General features: G+C 39.9%; 5 protein-coding genes across 5 annotated transcripts; 1 reads left to right on the top strand and 4 right to left on the bottom strand.

Moving 5' to 3' along the window:
- Positions 1-707: 707 nt before the first annotated feature.
- LOC114752686 (probable beta-D-xylosidase 2) lies at positions 708-3794 on the bottom strand. The gene is made up of 5 exons (XM_028941425.1): positions 3373-3794; positions 3011-3289; positions 2293-2911; positions 1787-2200; positions 708-1694 (listed from the first exon to the last, which is right to left on the bottom strand). Exons 1-5 carry the CDS (start codon positions 3763-3765, stop codon positions 1090-1092), a joined length of 2310 nt encoding a protein of 769 aa, XP_028797258.1. The 5' UTR covers positions 3766-3794; the 3' UTR covers positions 708-1089.
- A 3486-nt stretch (positions 3795-7280) lies between these two features.
- LOC114752693 (uncharacterized) lies at positions 7281-7880 on the bottom strand. Its single transcript, XM_028941429.1, has one exon. It carries the CDS (start codon positions 7878-7880, stop codon positions 7281-7283), a length of 600 nt encoding a protein of 199 aa, XP_028797262.1.
- Positions 7881-9027: 1147 nt separating this feature from the next.
- On the bottom strand, positions 9028-10068 carry LOC114752685 (universal stress protein A-like protein). Its single transcript, XM_028941424.1, has 4 exons — positions 9875-10068; positions 9643-9758; positions 9449-9567; positions 9028-9356 (listed from the first exon to the last, which is right to left on the bottom strand). Exons 1-4 carry the CDS (start codon positions 10047-10049, stop codon positions 9281-9283), a joined length of 486 nt encoding a protein of 161 aa, XP_028797257.1. The 5' UTR covers positions 10050-10068; the 3' UTR covers positions 9028-9280.
- Positions 10069-14125: 4057 nt separating this feature from the next.
- LOC114752694 (E3 ubiquitin-protein ligase MARCH7-like) lies at positions 14126-16249 on the top strand. Its single transcript, XM_028941430.1, has 7 exons — positions 14126-14327; positions 14417-14488; positions 14988-15055; positions 15318-15468; positions 15751-15831; positions 15923-16018; positions 16116-16249. Exons 1-7 carry the CDS (start codon positions 14193-14195, stop codon positions 16197-16199), a joined length of 687 nt encoding a protein of 228 aa, XP_028797263.1. The 5' UTR covers positions 14126-14192; the 3' UTR covers positions 16200-16249.
- A 449-nt stretch (positions 16250-16698) lies between these two features.
- On the bottom strand, positions 16699-25699 carry LOC114752687 (DNA mismatch repair protein MSH6). Its single transcript, XM_028941426.1, has 21 exons — positions 24770-25699; positions 24294-24390; positions 23853-23955; positions 23717-23770; positions 23529-23603; positions 23233-23301; positions 23035-23115; positions 22593-22787; positions 21913-22415; positions 21686-21815; positions 20973-21064; positions 20691-20869; positions 20409-20611; positions 20221-20322; positions 19837-19999; positions 19159-19448; positions 18622-18759; positions 18099-18178; positions 17878-17977; positions 17520-17649; positions 16699-16937 (listed from the first exon to the last, which is right to left on the bottom strand). The coding sequence occupies exons 1-21, from the start codon at positions 25662-25664 to the stop codon at positions 16699-16701; spliced, it is 3918 nt and encodes a 1305-aa protein (XP_028797259.1). The 5' UTR covers positions 25665-25699.
- Positions 25700-26701: the final 1002 nt, after the last annotated feature.

Here is a 26701-nt window from a genome sequence, read left to right on the forward strand (position 1 = left end):
TTAAAAATCATATGAATCTGTCAAGAAAAAAAGGTTGGCTTAACATTATATTGAAAAAAAGTCAGCCTGTTATCCTATCCAGCATAGGTTCTGTTTTCAGTTTCTATTTCGACCCTTACTCGAATTATTTTTGTACCAAGAAAGATCATGTAGTTGTTTGTTGTTCATTAGTTGCTTGCGGCTCCACGCGAGCTTCTAGGCTCCAAAAGCCCTGTTTATTGAGGTTGGGCGTTTGAAGCCCAATCCACCATAGGCTTTTGGCATGTTGATCTTACCCCAGAGAACATGATAATTCTTGCATTCAAGGCGGCAGCAGCAGGCACATTCCTATTTCCTAGAGAAGAAAATAGAAGACTTCTCTCTGTTGACTTTCTCCCACAAGGTACTGCCATTAGTCAGTTTGCGTTTCCGTCCTCTGAGTTTCGCAATCAATTTGCTCGATCGATTCAGTATACGTACTATCTGATTCTTTTTGCAAATGTATATATTATCTAAATTCTTTGCTTTTAAAGATCTTGTATTTCGTTTGCCAAAAAGAAAAAGATTTACGGGTAAGAAAAATGACATAGCTCATCGTGTTTCCTTTTCCCCGCCAATTGAAGTAGCAACGTAACGAAGTACTAACATGTACCAAGCATGTATAGAGAACCGCACTTCCAGCGACCAGCAGACGCAGGTTTATCAACTTAAAAAGCAAAAACAAACAATTTGGGTGACACTCATGGTCATGAAGGTAGAACCCTATTCATATCACCAATCTTAAGAAAAAGATCACGGCTGGATTCCAATCATATTAATTCATTGGAAAAATGCTCAAGGCCGCATCGATAAAACAAACGCAGAAGTATTATTCTAAACAAAGAAACACCGAATTAGATCGGTTCGTTTTCTCAAGCTCTCGCCTAAGATTACAATCAATCCTATGTTTTTGTGTTTAATTAACTTGGATCGAAGAATGGAAGATTCACTGGTTGCCAAGTCCTTGTGAGAGTTGTAGGTGACAGTTGAACCTTCAAATGTTGATCTGTAGACCGTAGATTATATATTGCTCATCATCAGAAGCATGCAGAATGAGATTGCCCTGAGAAATCATGTCTTGATGATCCCAAGTGTTTGTGCTCGAAGCGACATGGAGTGCTTGACATCACCAATGTGAAGACTATGATCACCCATGGGAATTCGCCTAATACCAGAACTGTCCACTACACTGAGCAATTTGCACACATGAATATTGAGTCTCACTCGTTGCTGAGTTTTGGCAGGAACGTGGACTTTCTCGAAGGCCACCAGTTGCTTGTGCGGTGCCCATTGTCCGCCCGCAGGTGGTGCCGAGAACACTAACAACGTATGCGTGCCGTCCGTGGACCCGACATTCTTAACATCCACGTGAAGGCTGACGGACAGCTTCCCGCATCTTGCATGTGTCACTCTAATTGCCTTGTCAGAAAAGTTGGTGTTATTCCCACGACGGTGCCCATCCACCGGAACCGAGACCACCTTCGGCGCACTAGCCAATGAGTGAACAAATTGGGTGTAGCTTAATCCGTAACCAAACGGGTATACAACCGGCCCTTTGTAAAATCTGTAAGTTCTTCCTGGATAGCCTCTGGACCGGCTTGCTCTCATTGCCATATTTGTCATCGGTAAGTTGGTGAGGTAATCTTGTGGATACCATGTCATTGGCAGCTTGCCACCTTGTAGAGATGGTGCCGAAGCAGAGCAAGTTTAGCTTTAGCTTTAATGCATGGGCGAGTTTAGGAAAGGATATGTAGGGAAAGAGACAAACCTGGGTTTGCAGTTCCAAACAAGATATCGGCAATGGCGGCGCCACCGGCTTGGCCTGGATAGCCAGCCCACAAGATGGCAGCAACACGTGGGTCGTTCTTGGCGAAAGTGACATCAACAGGACCGCCGGACATTAAGACCAAAATAGTTGGCCCCTTAGAGGCTGCCGCCACCTTTGATACGAGGTCTTGCTGATGGCCAGGCAGAAGCAAGCCGGTCCTGTCAACGGTTTCAGCCTCAATGGACTGATCTAAGCCCATCACCAGAACAGTTGCGTCGGCTCGACGGGCCGCGTCTAAAGCCCCTCCAAATTGTTTGTCGTCAGTGCAAGCCACATTCACACAACCTAGCTGGTGAATAGTAGTCGCATATTTCCCAATTCCTTGCAACGGACTGGTATATCCGCAAGCAATACCTAATATAGCAGAGGGAAAAAATGCATAAGAACTTCGATAATTAATCGTTATTGCCTGGGCTCGTCAGGGCGGAAGAAAACCTTAGTATTACCTGCATAGTTACCGATCATGGTGACGGTGACGTTAGAATTGGGACCAATGATAGCCACGGTGCGGTGACGACGTGGAGAGAGGGGCAAAGTAGGACCATCGTTCTTAAGGAGCACGATTCCTTGGGTGGCAGCTTGGCGGGCAAGATCCTGGTGCGCAGGGCTGCACACATCTTTTGGACCCAAGTGACCGTATGGCTGAGCCGATGGTTCTCCGTCGAACATGCCCAGTCTCATTTGGACCGTTAGGGTATTTACGAGGGCACCGTTGACATCGGCTTCGGTGAGTAAGCCCTTGTTGACGGCGTCCTGAGTGTGCTGTGCAAGGAAAGGGCCGCAGTCCAAATCCAAACCTGCTTTGATGGAATCGGCGGCGGCCTCCTCGGGGGTTGAAGTATAATGTTGGTTGGAGAAGAAGACGCCGACGGAGTCACAGTCGGAGACGATGTAGCCATTGAGATGCCACTGCCCACGAACTGTTCGCTTCAGCAGATTGGGGTCAGCACACGTGGGTTTACCATTCACCTGATTGTACGAACACATCACACTCGCCACATTCCCTTCCTTCACACACATCCTGAATGGTACATCGAACGTATCCTCTACGTCCTGTTTGCTAACCTGTCCTCGCGCCAAAATAGTAAAGCTAATATGTGACTATATATGTCGAATGCGTTGGTTGATGAACATAATTAACAAGAATGGGGGGCGAGGCAGTACCAGAGCATTAAAGTGGAAGCGATCCATGCCATTCCAATTATCAAGATCATAAGCAGTAAAATGCTTGCAACAAGCGGCAACCTTCAACCGGTTGGCATCCGTTCCCTGTAACCCCCTCACGTAATGGGCCGCATATCTACCGGCTACGACGGGGTCTTCACCGGGAGTTTCCTGTCCACGTCCCCACCTGGGGTCCCTTAATATGTTCACGTTTGGGCTCCAGTACGTCAACCCTGCCGTTCCTCCGTTATACATTGCTCTTGCTTCGTCCGACACCACCTGCTTCATCCCACTTCTTAACTTACCCCTTCACATTACCAGTTAAAGACATAGACAAAGTGAACATTTTCACAAAAATTTACCTGTCCGATAGCCTCCCACAAGGATGCATTGAAAGAGGAAGCGGTGGTGATGACCTGAGGGAAGCTGGTGGCCGCAGGGAATGGCCCCACAAACTTGGTGCCGGGACCCACATTGGACACGCCATGGAGTGCTTCGGACCACCACTCGTACCCTTTAATCCCGAGCCGTGGAACCCCCGCCGCATTGTTCACCAGCAGCCTTACTTTCTCTGCCAGCGTCAGTCTTCCGATCAGATCCTTCACTCTCTCTGCCGTGGACAGCGATGTTCGGCAAAACGGCAGCGTGCTCGTGTTAGCGACTTTCGGGTCACATGCAAATGGATCACGTCCTTCTCCGCCCACAACAGCCAGAAGCATCAAACTGATACAAAGGATGCATGAGAAGGAAGCCATTGTGGGATTTGGAAATGCCTTGAGAAATTGGTGAATGACTCTGCTGATGAGAGGCAGCTATATATACACATATGTCATGTGTGGGTGACATCACTGTACTTCGATGTAATGGTGGAACTCCTTTCATGATTGCGCTTTCCTTTCTTTGGCGGTTTAAGTAGTGATGAGACAACTTAATTGGCTGGTGAAGTTTGAATAAAGTTGGTAGAATGAAGATGGATAAGTCCCGTGTGATTTCCCTTTAATTTATGAGGACCTGCAGTTATACAAATATGACAGATTATTTGGTCAGTGGCGGGATATACGTTGTCCAAGGCATATTATTATTGGTCCACCTTTATTTGGTCTGTGTTCGAAATTTTCAGCTGCATTCCTTTCATAGTTCATATATAAGCTATCCTTTTTCCCCCCTTTAAACTGTCTTGAGAGCAAAGATAGTGATAAGGCTTGGCACAGATATGTAATTTAGTTTAAACGCCACATCCTTGTTTTGTAGAGCAGTGAAAATGTTTGTTGATCGCTTAGTTAATGCTGGTTATTTCAATTAGTGTGAGAGAATAATTATTTTGCTCTGTTAATTAATACTGAGCTATACATGGTGGGAAATAAATAATTGATGTGCTTCGTAACATTAGACGGAGGGCCATAACTAACCTCGTGAGTGGTGGTTATAAATTGACAATGATGATTTGAAGAACAACAACATATAAAAGAAAGGAGGGATCGGGAGACGAGGTTATTAACAGGAGGGTTCATATGCAACGTAGGTTGTAACTAATTTTCGGTTAAGCTGTTCATTTCGCGGAGGGAAGTTCTGTAAAATGGACGAAAACTGAAACAGTGTGGGAGTGAGGTGGGAGGTTGAGTGTAAAACACATAACGGAGGAGGACTTAAAATTTAAAAACTGGGGAGACACGAGAAAACAAGTGGAGTCGGATGCATCTGGGAGGCACTTGTGGGTCGAGAGTAGCTTTCCTTACAAGATAAGGTCAAAAACAGAGCATTTTGCCTCCCAAACCCATTTCAAACACACGGCCATGCACCACGCTTGAACTTGCGACCTATTTAAGAGTATTGAGTCCTGTGTACATATTTGGACCAAAGCCCCGTTAGTATAGTGGGAGCAGGCAGTGTGAGGGGAGTGAAAACAGGGTTGCACTATACGCTTGTGTGGGGGGTTGGTGTTGAGCCACAGCAGAGAAGCATGAGGAAACCAAAGAAAAAGAGATAGGCGTGTGATACAAGTTTAGGCACCATTTGTGTGGGTACGTGATATAATGGGGAGTGACTTAGAGAGTACTTAAGATATACGTTTGAATGTATATGTACGTATGGAGGAATAGAGGAGCTGCACGCAATATATGGAAGTGCGGCATTCCAAGAAGAGCTTTACTTGTACGTGTTTGTGTACACGACAGATGACACCCCGCCCGGGGGGTGGGGGGCACGTATGGAGTCTTTGCGTGGGGACCACCTGCGATCTCATCAACGAGGGTCTTCTTCGAAGCTGTAAGCCTCCTGCTATTCCCCACCTTCAACCACCTTTCCAAACAACGCTCCCTTCGCAAGCTATCCTTCTCCTCCCACCTCCCTCGCTTTTCTTCACCTCCACAACTCATCTTATTTTAATATATTTTCTTTACTATGCCATCTTATTTCCCATTTAACTACTCTCTCGTCCTAATACAGCTTCTTCTTCTTTTTCCGTTTTCAAAGAAAATGACACTGCTTTTCTTCCTATAGCAATAGATGCCGAACGATCTTCATACAATTCGGCAACTGAGTTTTCTTTTTTCACTGCTCTTTGTTTATCATAATACTTTGTTCTCGTGAAACTTGCTGATTAGGTTTGTTATTGTAATACCACTGGTTTTAATTATAAAAGTTAGTTGACTAATTTGAAAAGATTAAGAAAAAAAGTTAAGTTAGTTATTTGTAATGAATAGGTATTGTCTTTCCTAAAACATCCTTACTAATCAAGTGTATTGGTTATAATTATCATTACTAGAAAGACTATTTTAGAAAAAAAATGCATAAATATAAAAAAACAAAGTAAATTAGAGTCTTATATTTATGATTAAAATAAAAGTCAAATAAGATCTTATATTAAGAATCGGAAGTAGTAGTACAAAACATTTGCTGTGAGAGAGGGGTGGAGAGGCAAAATAAAGAGGCTAACGCCCAATTATATGGCGATCGCAGTTGGTGCCTAATCTGGTTTCGGTGACCATCGTTCTGCACCGTCGAAATCTGCTATGAACGGTTGATATTTAAAGTTTTTTAGTCCATAATTTATTTTTATTTTGGCTTCTAAACCCTTTAATAAACCATCCAGATTATAAATCTCAACGGGCATCACCACTGATGTGATGTGAATGATGGGAACTTTATCTTCCAACAAGTGATTTCATTTGGTCAGCCGTGCCCATCCGTGTTCGGGATCAAATAAAGCAGCGAAGGCTATTCCTGGTATTCGGTATGGAAAATAACCCCCCGTCCATACATTCCTCTAATTCGCATTGAATCCGAAATTTTAATCTAACGGCCCATTGGGCTCACTCATTGAACGCGTCTCAACCTCTCCTTGAAAGTCCAAAAGCATTGGGCAGTAGGTCGCAGTACCTGTGAGTCGGTCCATTGAAATGGGCCCTCAAGCCCAGCTCAGTAGCTCCCCTCCAACGCTTAAACCCGACTATCACGTTATGAAGCAGAAAACTGCTTATTAATTAACGCGTTAATTGTTACGTGAAAGTAAAGGAGCTAGTGATGATTGCAGACTCACCGTGAGTTGACTAATTAATTAATTTGATCCCAAACACATAGGCATAGCTGATATATAAGTGATCGTGCTCCCAGCATGTTCTCTTGTGGTTTTGACCTGATATGTGGAAACAGAATTGCATAGTTTGCTACGATTGAAGTGTGCGGGGTGTGGCATCTAGAAGTTTGACCAAGGAAGAGCCACGGAAATCCAACACAAGCCGAGTCAACGAAAATTGGTTTGTTGTTACGCGCATATCAGCCTGTAAGACAGGGTTGACATTATCATCACCATTATTAAAAGTCAACTACTTATGTGTCACTTGGGGCAAAAAAATAAAAAGGAGTAGCGCTGGCTAGCTTGTATTATAAAACAATACAATTGAATTACTACTGTACCCCAAAACTCTAACGATATAAAAATACCAATTAATAATAAAGTCACGCATCTTCTTAACACATACCGGCACATCACTTGAAAACTTGGATTTCTTAAAAGCTACTCAACCCTCTGATTTAGACGACTAAATCACAATAGAACAAACGGCTTCCTCATCACAAATTACAATATTTGGAATTAGCATGTTCACCTCGTTAAACGAAGTTCAAGAGGAACCACATTAACCTAGGTCTAAGATATCATGATCAGATACGTACATATAATTAAATTAAGGCAGGTCTCAGGTATCTCTAACTCTGGTACATAGTTACATGCATAAATAATGCCCAGGATGCTCCGCATAGAGTGAAAACACTAGAAAGCCTTGAAGAACAACCAGTGAGAGATTTTTGTTTCGATTTTCTTCTCTGTGATCGGCTCCAAGCTGGGCTTCCACCCTTTCCCGGAAAGCTCACGACTCAAATATTCAGGTCTTTCAGGCTGAAGAATCTCAGGGAACACGTCCCTGCACACCTCTTCCGTCTGCTCCTCTTCCGATATCTGTGGCTTTTTTTGTGTGGGATGACCTGCTGCTACTGCATTGGGATGGTGGCACATGCGACCAAGCCAAGGAAGAAATCTGCCGGAAGAAGAGGGAAGGAGGGACTTGGAACGCAGACCAGCGGAGTTGAGAATCAGAAGAAAACGACGAGCATCCTGAGCGTTTAACCCGAGGGGCTTGCCTCGCTTCATGGGAAGCATCAGATAAATGTTGTCGGTTTGAAGATTTTGATCGGCGGGTAACGGATTTGGCCTTCTCTGGTTGACAGCAGAATGGAACTCCACCACCCGCTGTTGAGGATGCTCCAGCATGAGCTCAGCCACCGTCACGGGTTTATCAAATTCTTGAACCGATCCATCCCAGTGAACAATTTTGCCCCTGCCATTTCGACCAGAAGACATGTAGTTTCCCATTATATTCTTATTCTTATGCGAGGCTTCTTGTTGTATATGGGGTACGACTGGGGAGCGGAGAGAGGCAAGGCGGTTGTATATATAACAAAGAAGCAGGTGGGGTTGGGATGAGGGTAAATGTGCCTAATAGGAATAGATGTTTGTTAAACCGCTCCATCATGTGACGGATATTATGGTGGACTTGGTACAATTTTTAACCTTTGATTTGGCCCGGTCGTTGCCCTTCCTCCTTTCATTCTTTGTTTTCATCTCTGAGTTTTCACTTTCACCCTACTTCATGCTTTGACTTCGGCGTATCGATCCTGTCCTCCGCCGGTCCCCTCTGTACGTATATAATTTGTGTGTTTTTGGAATTGATCTATTGAAGGGAATATAGATCATTGTTCTAAATGAGTCCATTATTCACCTAATTGCGAAGTGAATATGTCTCTGAGGAACCGTTCAACCACAACTACATCTCCTAATTGGATTAGATTATTATGGATGCCGTTGAAGCGGCCCTTCCAATTCATTTATCTATAGTTCTTTTCTCTCTAGTTACTATGTTTCTGATCTGCTGCTTCCCTGATAAATCCTAGTTACATTACGTAACAGCGATCCAACTTATTTTATATATGTACTTTAATTATACTAGTTACGTCACATAATACTATTGTACGTTGATATATACATATATATATATATATATATATTCTCTCCGCGACTTAGGTCGTGAAGAAATAATAACTGATTAAAAGTTGTCTGATGCGTCAAACATCCTTTCACGGCAAAGCCGATCGAAGGTTGTAAACAGGAATTGACCAAGAAAGAAGAGTGCATGTAAAGGAATTCTTTTACGTCAGTCGGTTCGCAAACTCTTTTTTTTTTTGGGGGGGGGGGGAATTAGATTATGCGCTGGTATAGCTAGACCGTGTAAGACCACGAAAGCCCAATTTCTATAAGACCCGGTCTCGACCCTTTTGCAATAATTTTGGGCAGAGGACAGATGTACCAAACCTTCATGCCCCAGTATGGGATCTTATTTTGGGCATTTTCGGCTCACCCGTTTGAGGTCCTATTGATCCGGCCTTCACAACATTGACCATCCAGCCAGACACTAGGACTTTTTCACCATCTGATTGTTTTTGAAAAATTCTTATGTATTATCATGAAATATTTATTTTTATGACCCCGTAGGAAATTAAAGGAAACGCGGGCTGGCTATTTCATTATTATCACTGTGCACTCAACTGATCTCTAATCTATCTGCTTACTCCATATTTTCTGTTACATTCAAGTGACCTCTATAATACATAAGGACAGGACAAGTAAGCCAAACAAGCCGAAGGTGATCGCACAAATCTGCTTCCGGAGAAGCAACGTACGCAGAGAAAGAAGGGCCACAAACGAAGAGATTTGCCTCACGGGTGCTTTACAATCACAACAGGACACTTGGCGTGCTTGGCACAGTGATCGCTGACGCTTCCTAGGAGTGCCCTGCAAATAGGCAAATAATAAAGTTTCTGCAATTATGTACATGCTTCATTTAATAACGAAAAATGAGGCATGATTAAATTAATCAGGGGTACCGCTTTAAGAATCCATAACCATGGCTTCCCATGACCAAAATGTCAGCCTTCACTTTCTGCACTGTACTGCATATCACATCCTTTGCGTCTCCAGTCCCTACTGCTCGCTCCATATTTATCTGTATGAACACTTGGTCAGTGACACGCTTCACTTAAGAAGGAGGACATTGAACGAGACGCACGCATGTGATTACGTTATTGGTGGTGTTCGATGTCCTACAAACAGCTTCAGCTCTTTCCATTACTGAGTTAGCCGATTCCCTGCCGTACTTTTCCATAGCCAGGACAAAATCACCGGCAAATATAAGCCCTTTAGACATACATCAAACCACCATCATCATTAACACCAAAAATTAGTCAAAGACAAGGTAAAGGTGTAGCCTTGACAATAATAACAACAGTGGCAGTAAATTATAGAAGTAGAACCTGCGGCGTCGAAGTAAGAGTACAGAGCAGGAAGAGGTGGCTTGACGTAGTGAAGCACAAGCTTGTAGTTTTCTTCATGGGACATGAGATTGGCGATGCACCATTTGAGTGCATACATGCTCTCCTCGCTCTCATCGACCGCCACCACAATCTTTCGCTCCTTGTTCATTTCCATAACCTGCTGTTTTTGACTTCGATGCTCAGACTTGCATGTGTTATACGTATAAATAGTTCACACTACTGCTGCTGTTTCTGGGTTTAGTCGCCTCTGGTTTTTAGGCCCCGGGTTCTTCGACTCAATTTGATAAGCATGACGCATTTGAGAGGACTTGGTCTTGACATGAGGAGCCTAATATTTAATGACATGAGGATAAGATTCAACACTGGTGTCACGGTCGAGGCCCAGGTAAGCAGACAAAAGAAGGCCCTCCTTTGTATCGGATCGTTAAGTGAAGACGAGGCAATAATATTATTCAAAACCCGCCCTTGTAATTTTGCTAGAAGCTCTGGAAATTTTAGCCATTAATTTATTGTATAGAGTGGAAAGATTATGTATGACATCTGGCGCCGTCTGTTGCAATTTTCGGCAGGTACCCTGTTTTGCGATTTAACCCATCCACTTGAGCGTCTGCCCAAAACTAGCTACTCTGCTATGTATATCCTTCATATATTTAATTAAACAAAAGTAAGAGAAAAGCATTAATAAAGTGATAGGTAGAATAAACTTCTTTTCAGGGTTAATGGATGTCTATTGAGCAAACATTTTCACAAATCTCGTGTGTATATATCAGAAAGCAATACAATTACTGGCCAGTAACACCAAACAGCTCCAGTTCATCGAACAAAGAGAGAAATAAAAGATACGAGACGGTAATGGCGTACGTGAAATCGGAGTTGATAATTGCATCGCCACTGGTAATAATACAAGAGAGGACACCTAAACATAGAACATGCTACCTTTCAATATTGAACGTGACAAAAAAATTCCACCGAGATGGATGCTAAAAGAGAGAGACAGGCTTTTAAACAAGCCAGATTATATTCCTGCAGGTGTGAAAGTGAAGTGTCATCAAGATAGTGATCAATATGAAGAACAGTTTGAAATGTGAGAGTTTTAGGGGAAGAGAGTAATATAATGATGGTGGAGATTTCATGGGCCACCATGTGAATGACTGATGCCAGAAGCAGACGTGAACTTGGAAGCTAAGACATCAACAACAAACATAGTAGGAGTTCGGCTAATGTATCGATCAAAGTGGAAATTTTATGCTGAGATTATTGGATAATGGATGGATGATGTGGCCTCCCTCGTTCCTCATTATCAGAGAGCTGCATGATATTCTTCAACCTAATTCATAGCTTACACCAAACTCAACAGCGACGCCATTGCCCTTCTTCTAACGGAACAACTTCCCTATCCAATATCGACCACACGCCTAATTCCCCCCATTCTATCACTCTCCATTATTATTGTGTACTAATCATTTCCCATCATTAATAACTTCCCATTCATTTGAATTTGTGTGCGTTTTTTTCTTTTTTGTATTTATATGCTTTAGATAAATATCCACAGACCCTTTGTCATACATTCAGTTGTTTGTCAAGTACTAATTAAATTTTATGTAAATATTTATTAATTATTTGAAATAGTTTGTATTTAGAATATATAATAAGACGCTATATATTTTTATACCAGCATTCTTTTTGGCCAGCATTATACTAGTATTAACAAGGGCAATGATAATGGGATATTGAAAAAGTTCTCGTTTTTTTTTTTTTTTTACCTGCATTCATATCGATCAGAGTAAACTAATAATTGACAGAGGTTCTCCCAAATTAAACCGTAAAACACTGTTTTATTTTTAATTTAATCTTCTATAAAGAGTTTTTTTTTCAATTAATTCCTCTAAATACTTTTCTCGATTAAAGTCTTGATCCCCGCATGAATAATTTGTGGTTCTAGCTACTTTAAATCACCAGTTTAAAGAACGCAAAACTTTAAAGAATCAAAACAACAGAAAGCAATATTTTATGGATTCCAGTCCTGGTTCTACTCTTATACTAACTATAATTTTTAATATAAGAACTAGTTAGCTAATTTGAGCAAGTTCAAAAAATTAACTAAATTATTGATTTCTAATAAAAAGTTGACTAAAAAAAATTATTTGTGATAAATAGGTATTGTCTTTCCTAAAATACCCATGCTAATCATATGTATTAATTAAAATTATCATTTAATAAAAATTTTAACATGCACAACTACTATAAGAACTATTCTGAAAAAAAATGAATACATATAAAGGTAAAATGAATTGGAGTCTTATATTTAAGATCAAATTGAATATCAAACCAATTTTTACATTAAACGTCGAGATAGTATTTCATTTTTTTGAAGTATTATTATTTTACGCAAATATTTAAAACATACAAATATTAATATCTGATACTACTATTTTGTGGGGGCAGACGTGGACAGCAGTAGGATTGGCGTAGGCTGCAAGCGTTGTCCACAACTACATGCTCAAATTGTTCTCCACAATTATTTACACATGCATTGAGACAATAAATAGACAATACATTAAAAAAAAGGTTAATACTTTAAATTTGATAATGTTTTACACACACAGAGAGAGAGAGAGAGAGAGAGAGAGAGAGAGTAATTTATCCAAATAAAAGTGGTATTTTAGAAGATGCCAAACGAAATGTTGTTTGACTATGTAGTTTTTCTTCTTTTTTTTGCCGCGAAATTTAAGTTCATCGTCGTCATATGAATTTCACATTCATTATGTGTTTTTTTAAAAAATGATACTCCTCCGATCTTAATATAGGACCTAATTATTGAGTTGGTTTTGATCCTAAATATAAAACCCATTTCTCATATTTATCAGTTTTTTCTTAATTACCCCTATGGGTACTCTCTCAACCATAATCAAGTAGAAGAGAGAGAAGAGGTATTAAGAAAGATGATTATGGTGTTTTAGGAAAAACGTGTCACATTTCTTATAATTAACTAACTTACCTAACTTTTTTAATCTAATCAAATTAGTTAAATGGATCTTATATTAAGGATAGTGAATGAGTACTATAAAATAAACAGATAATATCATGCGCAACTGTGAAATATTATACCGAAAGATAATTCATTCTCAAATCACTTCTCACAGCACATGAATTTCTTAGCTGAAGAAGCGGTCGGTCCATAGATTGCACACTAAATTTTCTGCGTCAGAAAACACATCAGAGTCTCGTACATTCAAAGTGCAAAAATTCAGTGGATGGACGTGATATTACCTCGGTGTTATAGACTACAATAGACGATTGGATAACGTAGGGTCTATGAGGGCCCAGCGAATCCGCGTGGCAGGTGATTTTATTGGGGGCCATGATTTCAGATAGACGTTTGTTTGAACGCTTATTACCGTTGGCGAGTAGCCGAGGGTCCCACATTTGAATCTGGATGCACAATTTGAAACTGGACGGCACGCTCGGACACATCCCACAGAACTCATTTGATTTGATTTCCGCTCTGTCCGATTGAAAAAGGGGCAGCTCTTCAAATTTTAATTTCATTTCCCAGCCAAGTCAAGTATCGGCCAAAAATAAAGGGAAAAGAATTCTCAGCCAAATAATAACCAAATTACTTATTTCCCGTTGCGCTTAAATGTTGTTTGAGAAATTACACAGACCTGCTCCTCCTTTTTTCCCAACTATATTGAACTCTCCTGTGTGTGTATAAAATACATCCTCTTATTCTAAATATGGTAGTTTTTAATATAAATTTTTTAAAACCAAATCGACACACATTTTTTTAAAAAAAAAATTCAAAAATAATCAACTTTCATCCAAGATTAAAAGGAATATACGTCTATGTTTATGGGGAAAAAAAGGGGATTTTGTTTAGTAAGAGAGTAAGAGTAGGGCCGTGAGTTTTCAAGTTTCTACGCGAATTGGTTCCTACTTCTGCCTAGATAATAGTAAATAAAATATTTTAGTGAGCAAAACGCATTACTAGTGTATTGAGGTTAATTAAAAAAGTAAATATTCTTAATACGACAAGCAATTCCATGATTTATGATTAGAACGGGAAAAAAAGGTAAAATTAAGGATGTACTGCGACGATGGAAAATATTTTAAAATAAAAAACCAAGACATCCTTTATAGTACATTTGAAAAAGAAAGGAGGGGTGGTTTTGGAAGTCTATGTATTACTTCTATATATAGAGTCCATCCTCCACACCACGGGGTCAGAGACAAACACAGTGACATAAACCGAGGAAGAAGAGAAACAGAGGGAGCGAGTGCAGTGGGATTGCGAATCATGGGAGAGGTTGTTATGTTTATTGACGATTTGAAATCAATTTCTGGGATTTCTCGATGCAGAATATGTCACGAAGAAGAATTTGAGAGCTCAAAAAGCTTTGAAGCTCCCTGTGCTTGTTCTGGGACCGTCAAGGTGACCTCAGAGATAACTCTAGCCCTCTTTTCTTGGTCTCTTTCTCTCTCTTGTTTTCTGAAAATTAATAACTCTGTTTCCTTGGTCAGTTTGCTCACAGAGATTGCATACAGAGATGGTGCAATGAGAAAGGGAATACAATCTGTGAAATATGTCTCCAGGTATGAATGTTGATCATTACTTTAGTTTGTAATCTGCAGTTCTTTTCTCTTCTCTTGATTCAATAAATTCGAATGGTAATTTGATAAATTTCTTACTAAACAAATTAATGAATTATCTTCTTGTCGAGGAAAGGGAAAAGAAGTTGGTTGTGTGAATCAATTAATTTTGGTGTCGTTATACAAATTTGGGTTGGCTGTCCATTCTGATAGTGACTTTTAGGAACACTGATAATTTCCTTTCTTCCTCTTCCTCGGCTCTTTTTTCTCCTTCCCTTTTTCCTTTTTTCTTGGCCTTTTGCTTTCTTTGCTTAATATTGAAGTCTATCTCACCCTATGCTGAATTAATGTTTTGTCATCATGAATATTTGTCGAGAAATGTGATTGTAATGGTACACAATCATTGAATGAGCAGAATGCTCTTCCAACAGCTTGAGACACTGTTCTTTCTAGAAGGCTTCTGCTACACCTGACTTATATCTGTTTGGCTCTTTACTGGCAGCAATACGAACCTGGTTACACGGCTCCTCCCAAGAAATTGCGGATAAATGATGAAGCAATGACCATTCGGTACGTTTCTTCCTGATATGTCTAATTTTGCTAATGCTTTTCATTTGCTTTATTACAGCTCCTCCCAATTTCCGTGTACAGTTCGCTCAAAATTGAACAAATGTGCCTTACAACTAATAATTCAATGCAATCATTTCAACCGTCCTTGAATGTGGACCCGTTCCACTGTTATTTATTTGATAATTAATTAATAATTTTGAGAAAAGTTGACAGCATTATAATGCGAAGTGTGAACCCTTGACTAGTGACTGCATTATTACAGAGAAAGCCTGCAAATTTCAAGAATGGAAGAAGAAGCGCTAAATGCAAGACTAGAGGCAATAGTTGAAAGAGTGGCAATAGAAAGTGAGTACTCCGAATGCACGTCTGCCGCAGATCGAAGTGCATCTTACTGTCGATTCCTGGCCTTGGCGGTAGGCATCTTTTATTCTTAATTAATCACATTCATCCAGTTACGTTGTCATTATTATTGTACTCTTGGGTTGCGAAATGAAAGAATCAGATGGCTCCAACAGCTATGTACAAAGGATTTGTTGAATCGGGAGAATATTTTCCCCATACTTCGTGAGTCAAGCATTATAAATCGAGTCGACAGGGTAGCTCAGTTTTGCGACTGTGTAATAGCTCTTCCGGTATGAATGCACATTACCCGAGGACCCGACTAAAATTTACGTCTCTTTTTCTCTTGTTGGCAGTTTACACTTTTTATGCTCGTGAGACATCTTCTCGCTGTGCTTACGAGTGGAACAGAAGATTACCCATTTACACTGCTGACCGTAAGCATTTCACTTCCAAAATGGCAGCGGTTATTATGGAAGAATAAGCTCTTCGAATAATGGAGTTCTGTGGTGGTCATTATTTTTGCAGGTTTTAATGCTGAGGGCTGGCGGAATTGTACTGCCCATGTTCATAATTATTAGAATGATTGGAGCGATCCAAAACATAATTCAGCGCCACTATCAGGTTCATTAGATGTTACGTTGTTATCACAGTTACTGTTAGATTGTCTGATTGACATGAAATCTCAGCTGATAGCGCGATGGTTATTGTACACATTCAGGATTCTGAAGACGGAGCAGCAATATCTGATGGGTACGACAACGAAAACGGGCCACTGCGTGATGTGATTTTTAGACACACATAGAGGCAGCCGACTTTGCTTTCACTTGTTTCACAGCATCACGCTGATGCTCTTGATGATGAGTTCCAACACCTATGGTACATTAATTTTATGGCAAAAAGTAATGCAATTCATAAGTTAAATTCGAGATATTTTCATTGTCTCCACTGCCACCCACCCACCAAGAACTGAATCTTTACAGATAATGGCCAGTACAATCAACAACCGAATTCACCAACAATGTTCACTTCTGGCACCAGTCAAAAAGATAGCCAGCCAAACGCGTATAAAAAAGCACCACAGTAGCATCAGTTGAGCTTGGATCAATTCACTGACTACAATTATTCACAGGGAACCAAACTATTTCGAATAAAGCAGAGATGTCAGACAACTGAAGATAGAGCAAGCATGACTCGACCATGATATTACGATTGATATAAACATAATCATGGCTATAAACAATGGTTGGCTATCGAAGAATGAACAACTTTGATGATAAAACCAACAAATGTCTTGGAATGGTTTAACATTGCAGTAGTGCTCTTGCTTTATTATGAAGTTCAATGAGGGAATTATCCAAAAAGTTTTCCTGGAAACTCAAATTTGTAGTGGCACTGATCAATTTTTGAATGACTGCCATCTCATCAGCCCAGCTTTGATTAGATGCGTTGTTTTTTGGAGACACCTCTCTGCGGTTACCATAAGCAGCCTCGAATTCTCTAGACTTAGCAGCAGCCTTTTGAAGAACAGAAGTTGGAAGTCCTGAAATAAAGTAGATTGCTTTTTTTCAGAATAAGAAATAATTGATGACGGGATGAAAGCAAAGGGAGTAATTTTGGAAAGAACAAAATGACGTAAAAATTTACTTATCAAGGAACAGAAAAAGAATGAGCTGAAACGAGAATATGTCATCTAAATTATTCTCAAATTGAATGGCTAAAACAGTCATAACATTCTAAAATCTAAATCGCATAACTTTCTACCTAACAGTGCCACCTCATTAACAATTAACTAATGATGAATATTTTCTCTTCAGTTGGTTTCACTTCTAATACTGTTCTCAAAGACCCGAGAGTTTCCAGATGTGACAGACATTATCACCACTAGAACGTCAACCTCAAGTTTAGGCTCCATTTCTGAGTGAAGAATGACGTAAATACTAAGGTCCATCTGTTCTATGCTAAATGGATAGATACCAAAGCAAAATCCCCATAAATAAATACGGGTGCCACATCACCTCACGCTAACCAGTCTCATATACATGGGCGTTACACCGACACATGCTAAGTAACTAGCAATCTCAAATCCGCCAACAGTGAATCAGAAGAAGAAATATGGCTATACCAGCTAACCGAGCAACATTAACACCATAGCTCTTGGGGCATGCACCAGGCGTCAACCTGTAAAGAAATGTGACTTCATCCACACCTCCAACTCCATCACCAACTTGACATGCCATATGGCAGAGAGAAACCTTTACAACAAATGCACGAAAAGCATGACTGAAAATTAGCTGAAATACCAGAAAGGTAGCAATGGTAGCCAAAAAAAGAAAGTGAGGCTGTTTATTTACATCATCTCACTAAACAGAAACTTTATTAGAAAAATACAAGTTAGACGGCCATATTTGAGCATTCAAATACATTAACTCGCTATAGAATATGACTTTTAATTAACTCTTTAGGATGAAACCTGGGCATACCTTGGGGTCCTTGTCATAATCAACAGCTAATAGGTGATAATGAGTAGAAAACATTCCACGACACTGCACCTCTTGCACAAGATATTCAAGTACCGATTCTCTGACAAGTATTGAGAACCATAAATCACAAACTAAGACGGAAATCAGGAAGTAGAATAACATTTGCAGACACAGAAACCACTGGAGACATATGTGCACCTAATCCTATTGTAGACACTTACGCAATGGCCTGTCCATCGGAAGTTGAGGTCCCACGTCCAAGCTCATCCAAAGCCACCAATGAATTGCGAGTGGCTGATGACTGCATTCACCAATTAGATATGCGGAAGAAAAAAAAAGTGCTTAATAGTTGATATATCATGCACAATGAGCATTCAAAACAAGGTTTCAAAAGCTTTCAGACAGACAGGGCAGACAGACAGGGAACATTTTGGATACACTGATTAAAAAAGACAACGGAAATATATTCTTGGTAAATGTTAATGACATTGGCTCGTTGATTTTTATGTTTTGGAGATATTTCTGCTACTATCCACTCAATCCATTCATGTCCTAAAGAAGAAAACAGCCTTCAAAATATAATTGTCTAGTTTCTAGGGCTGTTCAGAGCCATCAAGTAACTTATTGAGCATCATAAAAAACAAATTTCAAAATAATAGTAGGAATATCCTATGTCATTATTTTCAATAAACCAATTGAATCCTGATTAGATCCAATAGCATTGCTAATGAAAGGGTATCTCACCAGCACGGTTGCAGTTTCTGAAAGCTCAGTTAAGAATGTACTTTGGCCAGCCATGATATTATCCTTAGCACCCATTCGAACAAAGATTCGGTCTACGGGTGACAAATCAAAACTTTTGGCTGGGACATCAGCTCCTACCTGCAAAAGGAACTAAATGAGTAACTTCACAGTTAAAAGAGAAGCCTATTTAAGAAAATCCAATAAGGCCTACTCTCCCACTACAATAACAAGAAGTCTTCTTTTACTACATGGAGTCGGCTGGCCTACTCTCCCACTCCAAAGAAAATTATTGGGCCACCATCATGTATAATCTAGATTGTACAGGGGCTCAATGGAAAAATGCTTGATTGCTTTGGTGCATTAGATTAAGGATCCCGTGTGGAGTAGTTTTCAAATATGATTTTCTAATTCTGTGACTCCTTTTTAATAAAAGAATTCTGTCGCTCTGGGCTAGCGAACAAACCAACCATATATAAAGGAATCTCCCCTGATAAGACTAAGAAAAACAAAATGAAGCAACATGGATGAACACTTAACCTGGGCCAAAATCACTGCCAAGCAAACTTGGCGAAGAAGTGTCGACTTCCCACCCATGTTAGGGCCAGTTAGAAGTATAAAGCTTGCCTGTTGTGGACCACCAATTGTTATGTCATTTGGTACAAAGGTGCCCTTGCCCAAGTAATCACTCTGAAGGACTGGATGTCCTAAACTTTTAGCAGAGAGGCATGGAGTTTCTTTTGTGCATAGCAAGCCTAGGAATCTTGGTTGGCAAGTTGGTCCTTCATAGTACTCACGGGCAATAGCTAAGCTGATCAAAACATCCAGCTCTGCAACAAGTGACATCAATTTTAAGCCATGTAAAAGCTTTTGGACATCAATCGGGAAAAACACAATGACATGCATCAAATCAGGTAAATGCATTCATTATACGAGGACTGATAAGGGATCATGTGTTCTAGATGCAACTCACCCAAATATAACTTCTTTTCTCATTGGTTAATCTCATTGTCACCTTATAAGTGGGCCAAAGATGCTAACATCTCTACTGGATCTCCTCCCAGGGAAGCTGGGAAGTCACTGATTTGATTGCTTGATGTTACTATGTTCTAATTTATAATTCTGATCGCAGTACAATATGCTCACTAAGAATCCAAGGCACCTAGTGTTTTATTGCACTGTCATTGAGAACGTAGGCAGCTAGGTAGAACTATGTACCAGCAGTAGCAGACAATAACTGTCTCCACTTTGTATGATGCTCACAAAAACGACAAACTAATCTCTGCAAAATACTTTTCAACGAGGACTCCTTTTCCTGTTCTGCCTGGGAAAGTTCTCCCATCAACCTTTTGATATCTGGATTCCAGTACCTGAAGAAGCCCTGCACGTACGAGATGGAAGAATGAAAGACCAATTACTTCATTTGAAAAAGCAATTTATGCAGACTTTAATTCATTAGCAAAGTTATGCAAATGCTCAAGAATTAGGAGGCACCCATGCAAGAAAGACCAGACAATATAACATCACCGTAGACCCAATCATAGAAATCAGACTACACAGCTTGCATTCAACTACTCCACTGTCAAAAGTTTGGTTTATTACCTTTCTGGATGACCTCATCTCATAATTTTGTGGAATGTTTTTACATAAACTTTCGGGCACTTCTAACAGGTATGCGTCCTTTCCAACAGATACATAAGTAATCTGAAACAGCCAAATGACAGCATTCAGACATTGATCAAATACACCGTGAAATGATTAAATACCAATGATGTCCTTAGAGATCTTACTGAATTGTCTCGAAATAATTTCCTTTGCTCCTTAAGATGCTGCGATAAACTGGATTCAATCTCATCAACCGTTTTACAGGCTGAATCATACTCAGAATCAGTTCCCTCATGAGGTATTATACGTCCAGAGTTATTGGCTTCATCCCAATCAAAGGCATCCTTGAAGTGATCTAAAAGCAAATGAACATCAGGAAGGCCTTCTCCTGCACACGACAACAATAAATAAATCGAATAGTCACCCCACAGTAGTTGGAAAAATATGCTCACTGAGGTTTATCATACCAGGTGTTAACAGATGATGAAGTCGTCTGGATTCATTATTCTTCAAAATGACACATAGTGATGAGCATGCTTGTGCCATCAGTTCACATCCACGCAATGCTGCAACAAAGTCTCGTAGTTGTTTCTTTCCAGCATCCTCGTACAGAATCACTTTATTAGCATTCCTACCACTGGCTTCACTGCATTCATGGAAGTAGAGGAGAGAAATAATCAAGAGATCAGTTTCTATGCATTAACTTACATGTCACTGATGCATAATTTTTTTGTAAATGCTGCTTTTACCTACTAGCGAAAATGCGTGCTAGCAACCGTTCCATATCAGGTAGCTTTGATAATGACCTCCGGAATTCTAGTGAGGAAGGTAGATTAACTCTCTAACCAGCAAATCACACATTGAAACAATCAGTAACCTCGATCAATTTTGTCCCCACAAATCTATAGTCAATACATCAGCCATTAGATTTCATTATTTATAACTATAAGACAACGGGACACTTTTCTAACTCAAATCAGGGATGGAGAGGACTAAATATACAGAAAAGATTAAACTTATCAAGTCAGTTGCTAAAATTTACACCAACTAACTGGTAAAAGCCAAATGAACTGTTGACTCTAGGATATACATCCAGTATCCAGGCAGGCTGTTGACAATCACATTGAAGGACAAGAGTAATTCATTTAACCAAACATACAAGTTTACACACGCAACCATGTGTCAATGAAATGAAGTACTGCAGTTATATCAAATAAGTAGAACTCCTGTCGAGACGCTAAACACAAGAGGCCACAAATAGAAACCAAAAATTAATCCAAAAAGATTGTACGAACACATACTATGCAAAAAATCAATAGAGCAGAAAATAAGTGTTGTTAACACCGAAACAGAAAATCTGATAGTTGCAAAATCCTGTTTGATTTACCTAGTCATGGCAGATGATCTCATAGCTTGATTATATTTTAAAATCAGAAGTGGACTACATAATTACAAAACCTACCCTTAAACCAGCCACAGCTTCTTGGCGCTCCTTGATTTTCTCTAGATGATATAGTGGTCTTGCTATCCATGTTTTCAGCAGTCTCTTTCCGAATGCAGTAACACATTGGTTCAATTGTGCATAAAGTGTGCTGCAGGAGATGCATCACTTCAGTAAAAGATAAACAGGAAGTATTTATCATTTTTAAATAAGAAATGTACAGAATGCTCATCATCAGATGACAATACCCCGAAGAATCACCATTCCTGCTATTCTCAAAAATCTCAAGATTCTCCAGGGCTGCTGCATCAAGAACCATGTATGGCTTTGAAGCAAGACCATTGAAATTGGAACATGGAAGCATCTCAAATTGTGCAAATCTAAGCAACGAGTCATCAAGGAAAGCCTGTTTAAGATAATAGAGAGCACCACCCAATGCAGAAAGTGCACTTCTACTTTCATCACCTGCTCTCACCAACTCCAGCAAAACATCTGACATGGATCCTTTCCCATCAACTTCGACACTAGAAAGACTAGAATGCCCATAAAATCTCTCCAATTCATTAACAGCTTTCTCAGCATCCCAGAATTCCACATCAGGAACTAATTCATTGACTAGCGGATTTCTTGTATGATTCTGCAGTACCCTCTCTGTTTCAGCACTAAGCATTTTGGCAGGTTTTACAATTTCCACTGGCCGAAGTTCAGACAAAATGCAGCACAAGGCACTGCATTCTGAATCATCCTCAAACTGTCAAACAAAAGTAAACCCTAATTTAAATAGATGTAGAATTAGCAATTAATAGAATATATGCATGTCTAAAGGATTAGATACTTTACCCTTCATGGTGTCTCATGAACCCATCCAAGAAACACATTCATATTACAAATCAATCATGCCATTGACTAAGACTAGAAAGAGACAAACCTGGCCAAGAATGACTCTGCTTGTAGCAACGTCAACCGCACAAACACCATAAATACGCCCCAAACTTTCGCTTTCCTTGTTTTGGCAGCACTCAGTTAGGGCCATTAGATAAGAAGCTTCAGGGTTTGCTGACAACAACTCCCCATCAGTTAATGTGCCTTTTGTAACCACCGCACATATTTCCCGTTTCACAACCTAAAAAGAGAATTACGTCAAGATTATAACAGTATTCCTTTACCAACCCTAAGATATCACCAAGAATAATTTCTAGCCAGGTTCATCAAAAGACTACATATACAAACAGGACGCAGAGAAGGAATACAAGGTACAAACATGGAAATCACTTCTTTACAACTTGAACTCAAAAAAAAAAAAAAAAAGACATTGAGAAACAGAAACAATGACTTTTCACTTTTGAGGCTGCTGTAAGAAGAAATAGGACCTTATCTTTAGAACCCTTCTTGCGACGAATCTCCAATTGTTCAGGTGTTTCAGTCTGCTCTACAACAAGAACTCGATAACCCTGCTCTGCCAGAGCAGTTCTAGTAAGTTTTTTCCGCAAATTACAAGTAGGCTCCCTAATATGCTCAGGTCCAGTGAAAGAAAGAAAATAAGAAACAGAGGTACAAAAAAGGCAAACCTTCCGAGCCAGTTTCTCCACGTTCATTGAGAAATTCTTCTCTGGAAATCCACAATGAGGTTGTTCCCCCTAAAAATGAAAACATATGCAACAAATAAGATAATAGATTCAAGCACTACACAGGGCTTAGACATAATTTACACAAACTCATGATTTTCTTTGCACAATTTTAATGACGTTAGTGACCAAAGGTGAGACGCCAAAATTAAAATGAGCGATAACAAAGAAAGAAAGAACGAAATGGAGCACCTTTAGGTCCTGAAGAATGTCTAGAACTCTATAGTACTCATACTGACCTTCATATACTGCAAGTCAAGCTCTTTCACTCCCACATGCGCATCCATTTCAAAAAGCTCATAAAATTTACCCATCTGCTCCAACCAAGAAGAAGTTTTATCAGACTGCAAAGTGATGGCACTGAGAAAACTTTTTCTTTTGGGCCACACATGGCACCAAAAAAACTAAGCCATACTAAACTAGATACCTTAAAAAACAGAACTTTGTCCATATGCTTCGACTTGAACTCCCACCATTGTTTCTATATCCATCAGGCAACCTTGTTAATAGCATTCCACAAGAAGCATTTCAGTGTCTTACTATATTATTTTAGAAGCAATTACCTGCCCATCAGACAATCTCTTTAAGAAATCAGGAGGCAGATATAGAGTCTTTGGATCATAATTTTTATCTCCTGGACGTCTTCGTTTGGCATCTTTTCGCTCTCTGTTCCAGCATTATATAAAAAGTACCATAGAAATATTATAATAAAAGCCTTCAAATGAAAGGGCAAAAGAGCAGCAGCAATAGTTGCTTATAAATGCATAGTCTTTTCATTTTATTCTTAGTAGTTGTAGAGATAAAGCAGGCTGCAAACCATATCATGATAGCCAACCTTTGTCCTGCTGCTCAAGCACGAGTATTACTTAACAAAAACCAAGCATAAGTTTTGCTTAACAAAACCCATGGCAATACCACTAAAGCGGCCAGCCATCAGAAACACCTAACTCTGGGGATGGAAAAAGTTTAAGGGAAAGCACAATCTAATTCTTCCCAGCACTTACACTCCAAGGAAAGGCAGTTTATCGGCTTCACGTGCAGCAAATCTGTCAGCGGCATCACCAGTGGCAACACGATCAATTTCATTAAGTGTCTTTTTACCTGCAAAGAGACGAAAGAAATTTAACCGTTATACATTCCCGACATCTATTGGTCTCCGTTTGAGATGCATCGCGCTACCCGCTAAGCGGTGCTTTTGCTCAATGATTACAATATTATTCGACAAACGGTAAATGCAGTTCACTCATAAGTCTGAAATTCCCATTATTAAGCGAAAAACAATACAGATAGACAACTATTAATTGATATTCCCCTCAACGTGAGATAACGTGTTTCAAAAGATAGAGATCCTTTAAACCCCCCCCCCCCAAAAAAGAAATAATTAAGCAATGAAACAAAGAAAATGAGAAAGAAAACATGTAAACCCTGTCCTCGGACACGTCCCCCGACAGAAAAATTGAAAACACACTTGGCCACTTACTGTCCGGATTACTTTTAAGCTCCGGCGTTGAGACCTTGAAGCTTCCCTTCCCAAATTCTACTGCGATCTTGCTCTTTTTTGCAGGTCCAGGTTTCTCTCCCACACTTGGTTTCCGCTTTGTGGATTCTAACCTTTTACCTCTTTTACCTTTAGGCCTCTCGGCTTCATCCTCCTCGTCTTCTAGCTCCATGTCTTCATCAACGTCCTCAGCGTCAGCCGCAGTCTCATTCTTCCCCCAGTCATCGTCGCTGGAATCATCATCGTGACTGTCCTCATCACCACCTTCTTCTGCCCCGATATCCCCGTTCCCTGCTCCCTCATCCTCAATAACCGTTTGCTTCGAAGCATATAAGCCACGACGCAGCCGTTTGAACTTCTTCACAGTCTCTTGCACCCACTCAATCTTCTCCTTTGCAAGTTCCAATGACTCCTCTTCATCATCATCGTACAGAACTACATGCATACCAGTTTGCTTATCAAATGAGCTGACCCGGCCTTCGTACCAGGTTTTATCCAGAGGCCAGTAAACCTTGATCCTTCTTCCGACAACCTCTTCGCCGTACGACAGGCTATCCAGTGACGGCAAAGATGAGGGGGTGGGACAAGATGGGGAGAGGGGTGATGAAGTGCCAATGAGAAGAAGCGGTTTGTTGCATTTAGGATTGGAAGGGGACGGTGTAGTAGGGCTGGGGCTCGAACTGGGTTTTCGGTCTGGGATTGGAGTAGGGCTTAATTTCTGCTTGGAGACAATGGATGGAGGTGAAGGGTTAGGGTTAGCTTTTCGCTGGGCAGGAGAGGAAGGAGAAGAAGTGGTTTTAGAAAAGAAGGATGTAATTTGACGCTGAGGATTGACGAGGGGCGATCGGCCATTACTCTGACGACGTGACGAAGACATTGCTAAGGAAGAAGAGTGAGGCCGTGTGGTAGCGAACTAAAGCTGAAACAGACTTCAATATATAGAAGAGACTGAAAACTGGCGGGAAATGACGGTACTTTTCCCGGGAGTCGCCAATTTAGAAGAACCGACCAGGCCAAGGCCCATGGCCTCAATGAAATGAGTTGTCCACATACCAAACGATATTGCAGGTCCAGATCCGAATGCCGCAATCAGGCGTCAATCTGGGGAAAAAAAAAAATACTTTGGTTAACGGTAAATTGGAGGTGAACACCTTAATAAGTTCCACTTTTTTCCTGACGAGTAGTGCTACAGCACAGCTCATTTTTAAGGAGGTACACTACGTGACTTTTACGCAAACTTTAAATAAAAAAATAAAATGACGGGTCTAATTCTAGTAGAGTTTCTTTTTATTTTTCTTTTTCGGGCCAAAAAAATTCCAGTGGAGTTTCGCTATATATAATTGTGAACAGTATTAGAAAACACAGTTATTAGGATTAAAAGTGAAAAATGAATGATGTTATAAATATCATTTTACCATTGAATGGGCAAAATAACATGTTCATGAGTTTAAAAACGAACATGGCCTTCCGAACCCCAATTTCACTTCTGCATCGTGGTTTTTTTCTCTTTTTATGGCGCTACTGTCAGGATTTGCTTCCATCTAAAATGTTGCAGTTAGCACGAGATATCGTGATGAGAGATATCATGACACTTACGAAAAGGATAAAATACATATTTGGTACTTTTAATTTATATAAAATTTCAGCTTCGTCCTTTTTAAAAAAATTTATTTTTTAGTTTTCTGATCTTAAAATTATTAATTTTAACTAATAATTTTTTGTACGTGTTAGCATTTCAAAATGTTTTATCAATATTCAAAATCTTAATATCATCACTTTTTGTCAATAATTTTAAAGTTAAAATGCAAAAAATATATTTTTTAAACTAAATTAAAATAACATGGGATTTTTTTTTTTTGCCAAAGCCATATGTAATTAATGGTTGTCATATTAGACGGAGAATTCAGAAGAAAA

Source organism: Neltuma alba, unplaced genomic scaffold (assembly GCF_004799145.2).
Source record: "Neltuma alba isolate B1F8T4 unplaced genomic scaffold, ASM479914v2 tig00007497_pilon, whole genome shotgun sequence".
Classification (NCBI taxonomy): Eukaryota; Viridiplantae; Streptophyta; class Magnoliopsida; order Fabales; family Fabaceae; genus Neltuma; species Neltuma alba.

What these genes read in the sequence shown, in the direction of transcription:
- LOC114752685 (XM_028941424.1), bottom strand. Translation starts at nt 10,049, where the DNA reads ATGGAAATGAACAAGGAGCGAAAGATTGTGGTGGCGGTCGATGAGAGC. An exon ending in CATCGAACACCACCAATAAC is followed by an intron (nt 9,568 to 9,642) that starts GTAATCACATGC and finishes GTGTTCATACAG; the next exon opens with ATAAATATGGAGCGAGCAGT. An exon ending in GGTTATGGATTCTTAAAGCG is followed by an intron (nt 9,357 to 9,448) that starts GTACCCCTGATT and finishes GCCTATTTGCAG; the next exon opens with GGCACTCCTAGGAAGCGTCA.
- LOC114752693 (XM_028941429.1), bottom strand. Translation starts at nt 7,880, where the DNA reads ATGGGAAACTACATGTCTTCTGGTCGAAATGGCAGGGGCAAAATTGTT.
- LOC114752687 (XM_028941426.1), bottom strand. Translation starts at nt 25,664, where the DNA reads ATGTCTTCGTCACGTCGTCAGAGTAATGGCCGATCGCCCCTCGTCAAT. An exon ending in TGGCAGTGATTTTGGCCCAG is followed by an intron (nt 18,760 to 19,158) that starts GTTAAGTGTTCA and finishes TTCCTTTTGCAG; the next exon opens with GTAGGAGCTGATGTCCCAGC. An exon ending in ATTATGACAAGGACCCCAAG is followed by an intron (nt 17,650 to 17,877) that starts GTATGCCCAGGT and finishes TTTGTTGTAAAG; the next exon opens with GTTTCTCTCTGCCATATGGC.
- LOC114752694 (XM_028941430.1), top strand. Translation starts at nt 14,193, where the DNA reads ATGGGAGAGGTTGTTATGTTTATTGACGATTTGAAATCAATTTCTGGG. An exon ending in GTCGATTCCTGGCCTTGGCG is followed by an intron (nt 15,469 to 15,750) that starts GTAGGCATCTTT and finishes TCTTGTTGGCAG; the next exon opens with TTTACACTTTTTATGCTCGT. An exon ending in ACCCATTTACACTGCTGACC is followed by an intron (nt 15,832 to 15,922) that starts GTAAGCATTTCA and finishes TTATTTTTGCAG; the next exon opens with GTTTTAATGCTGAGGGCTGG.
- LOC114752686 (XM_028941425.1), bottom strand. Translation starts at nt 3,765, where the DNA reads ATGGCTTCCTTCTCATGCATCCTTTGTATCAGTTTGATGCTTCTGGCT. An exon ending in GCTTCCACTTTAATGCTCTG is followed by an intron (nt 2,912 to 3,010) that starts GTACTGCCTCGC and finishes GCGCGAGGACAG; the next exon opens with GTTAGCAAACAGGACGTAGA. An exon ending in GTTTGGAACTGCAAACCCAG is followed by an intron (nt 1,695 to 1,786) that starts GTTTGTCTCTTT and finishes CATCTCTACAAG; the next exon opens with GTGGCAAGCTGCCAATGACA.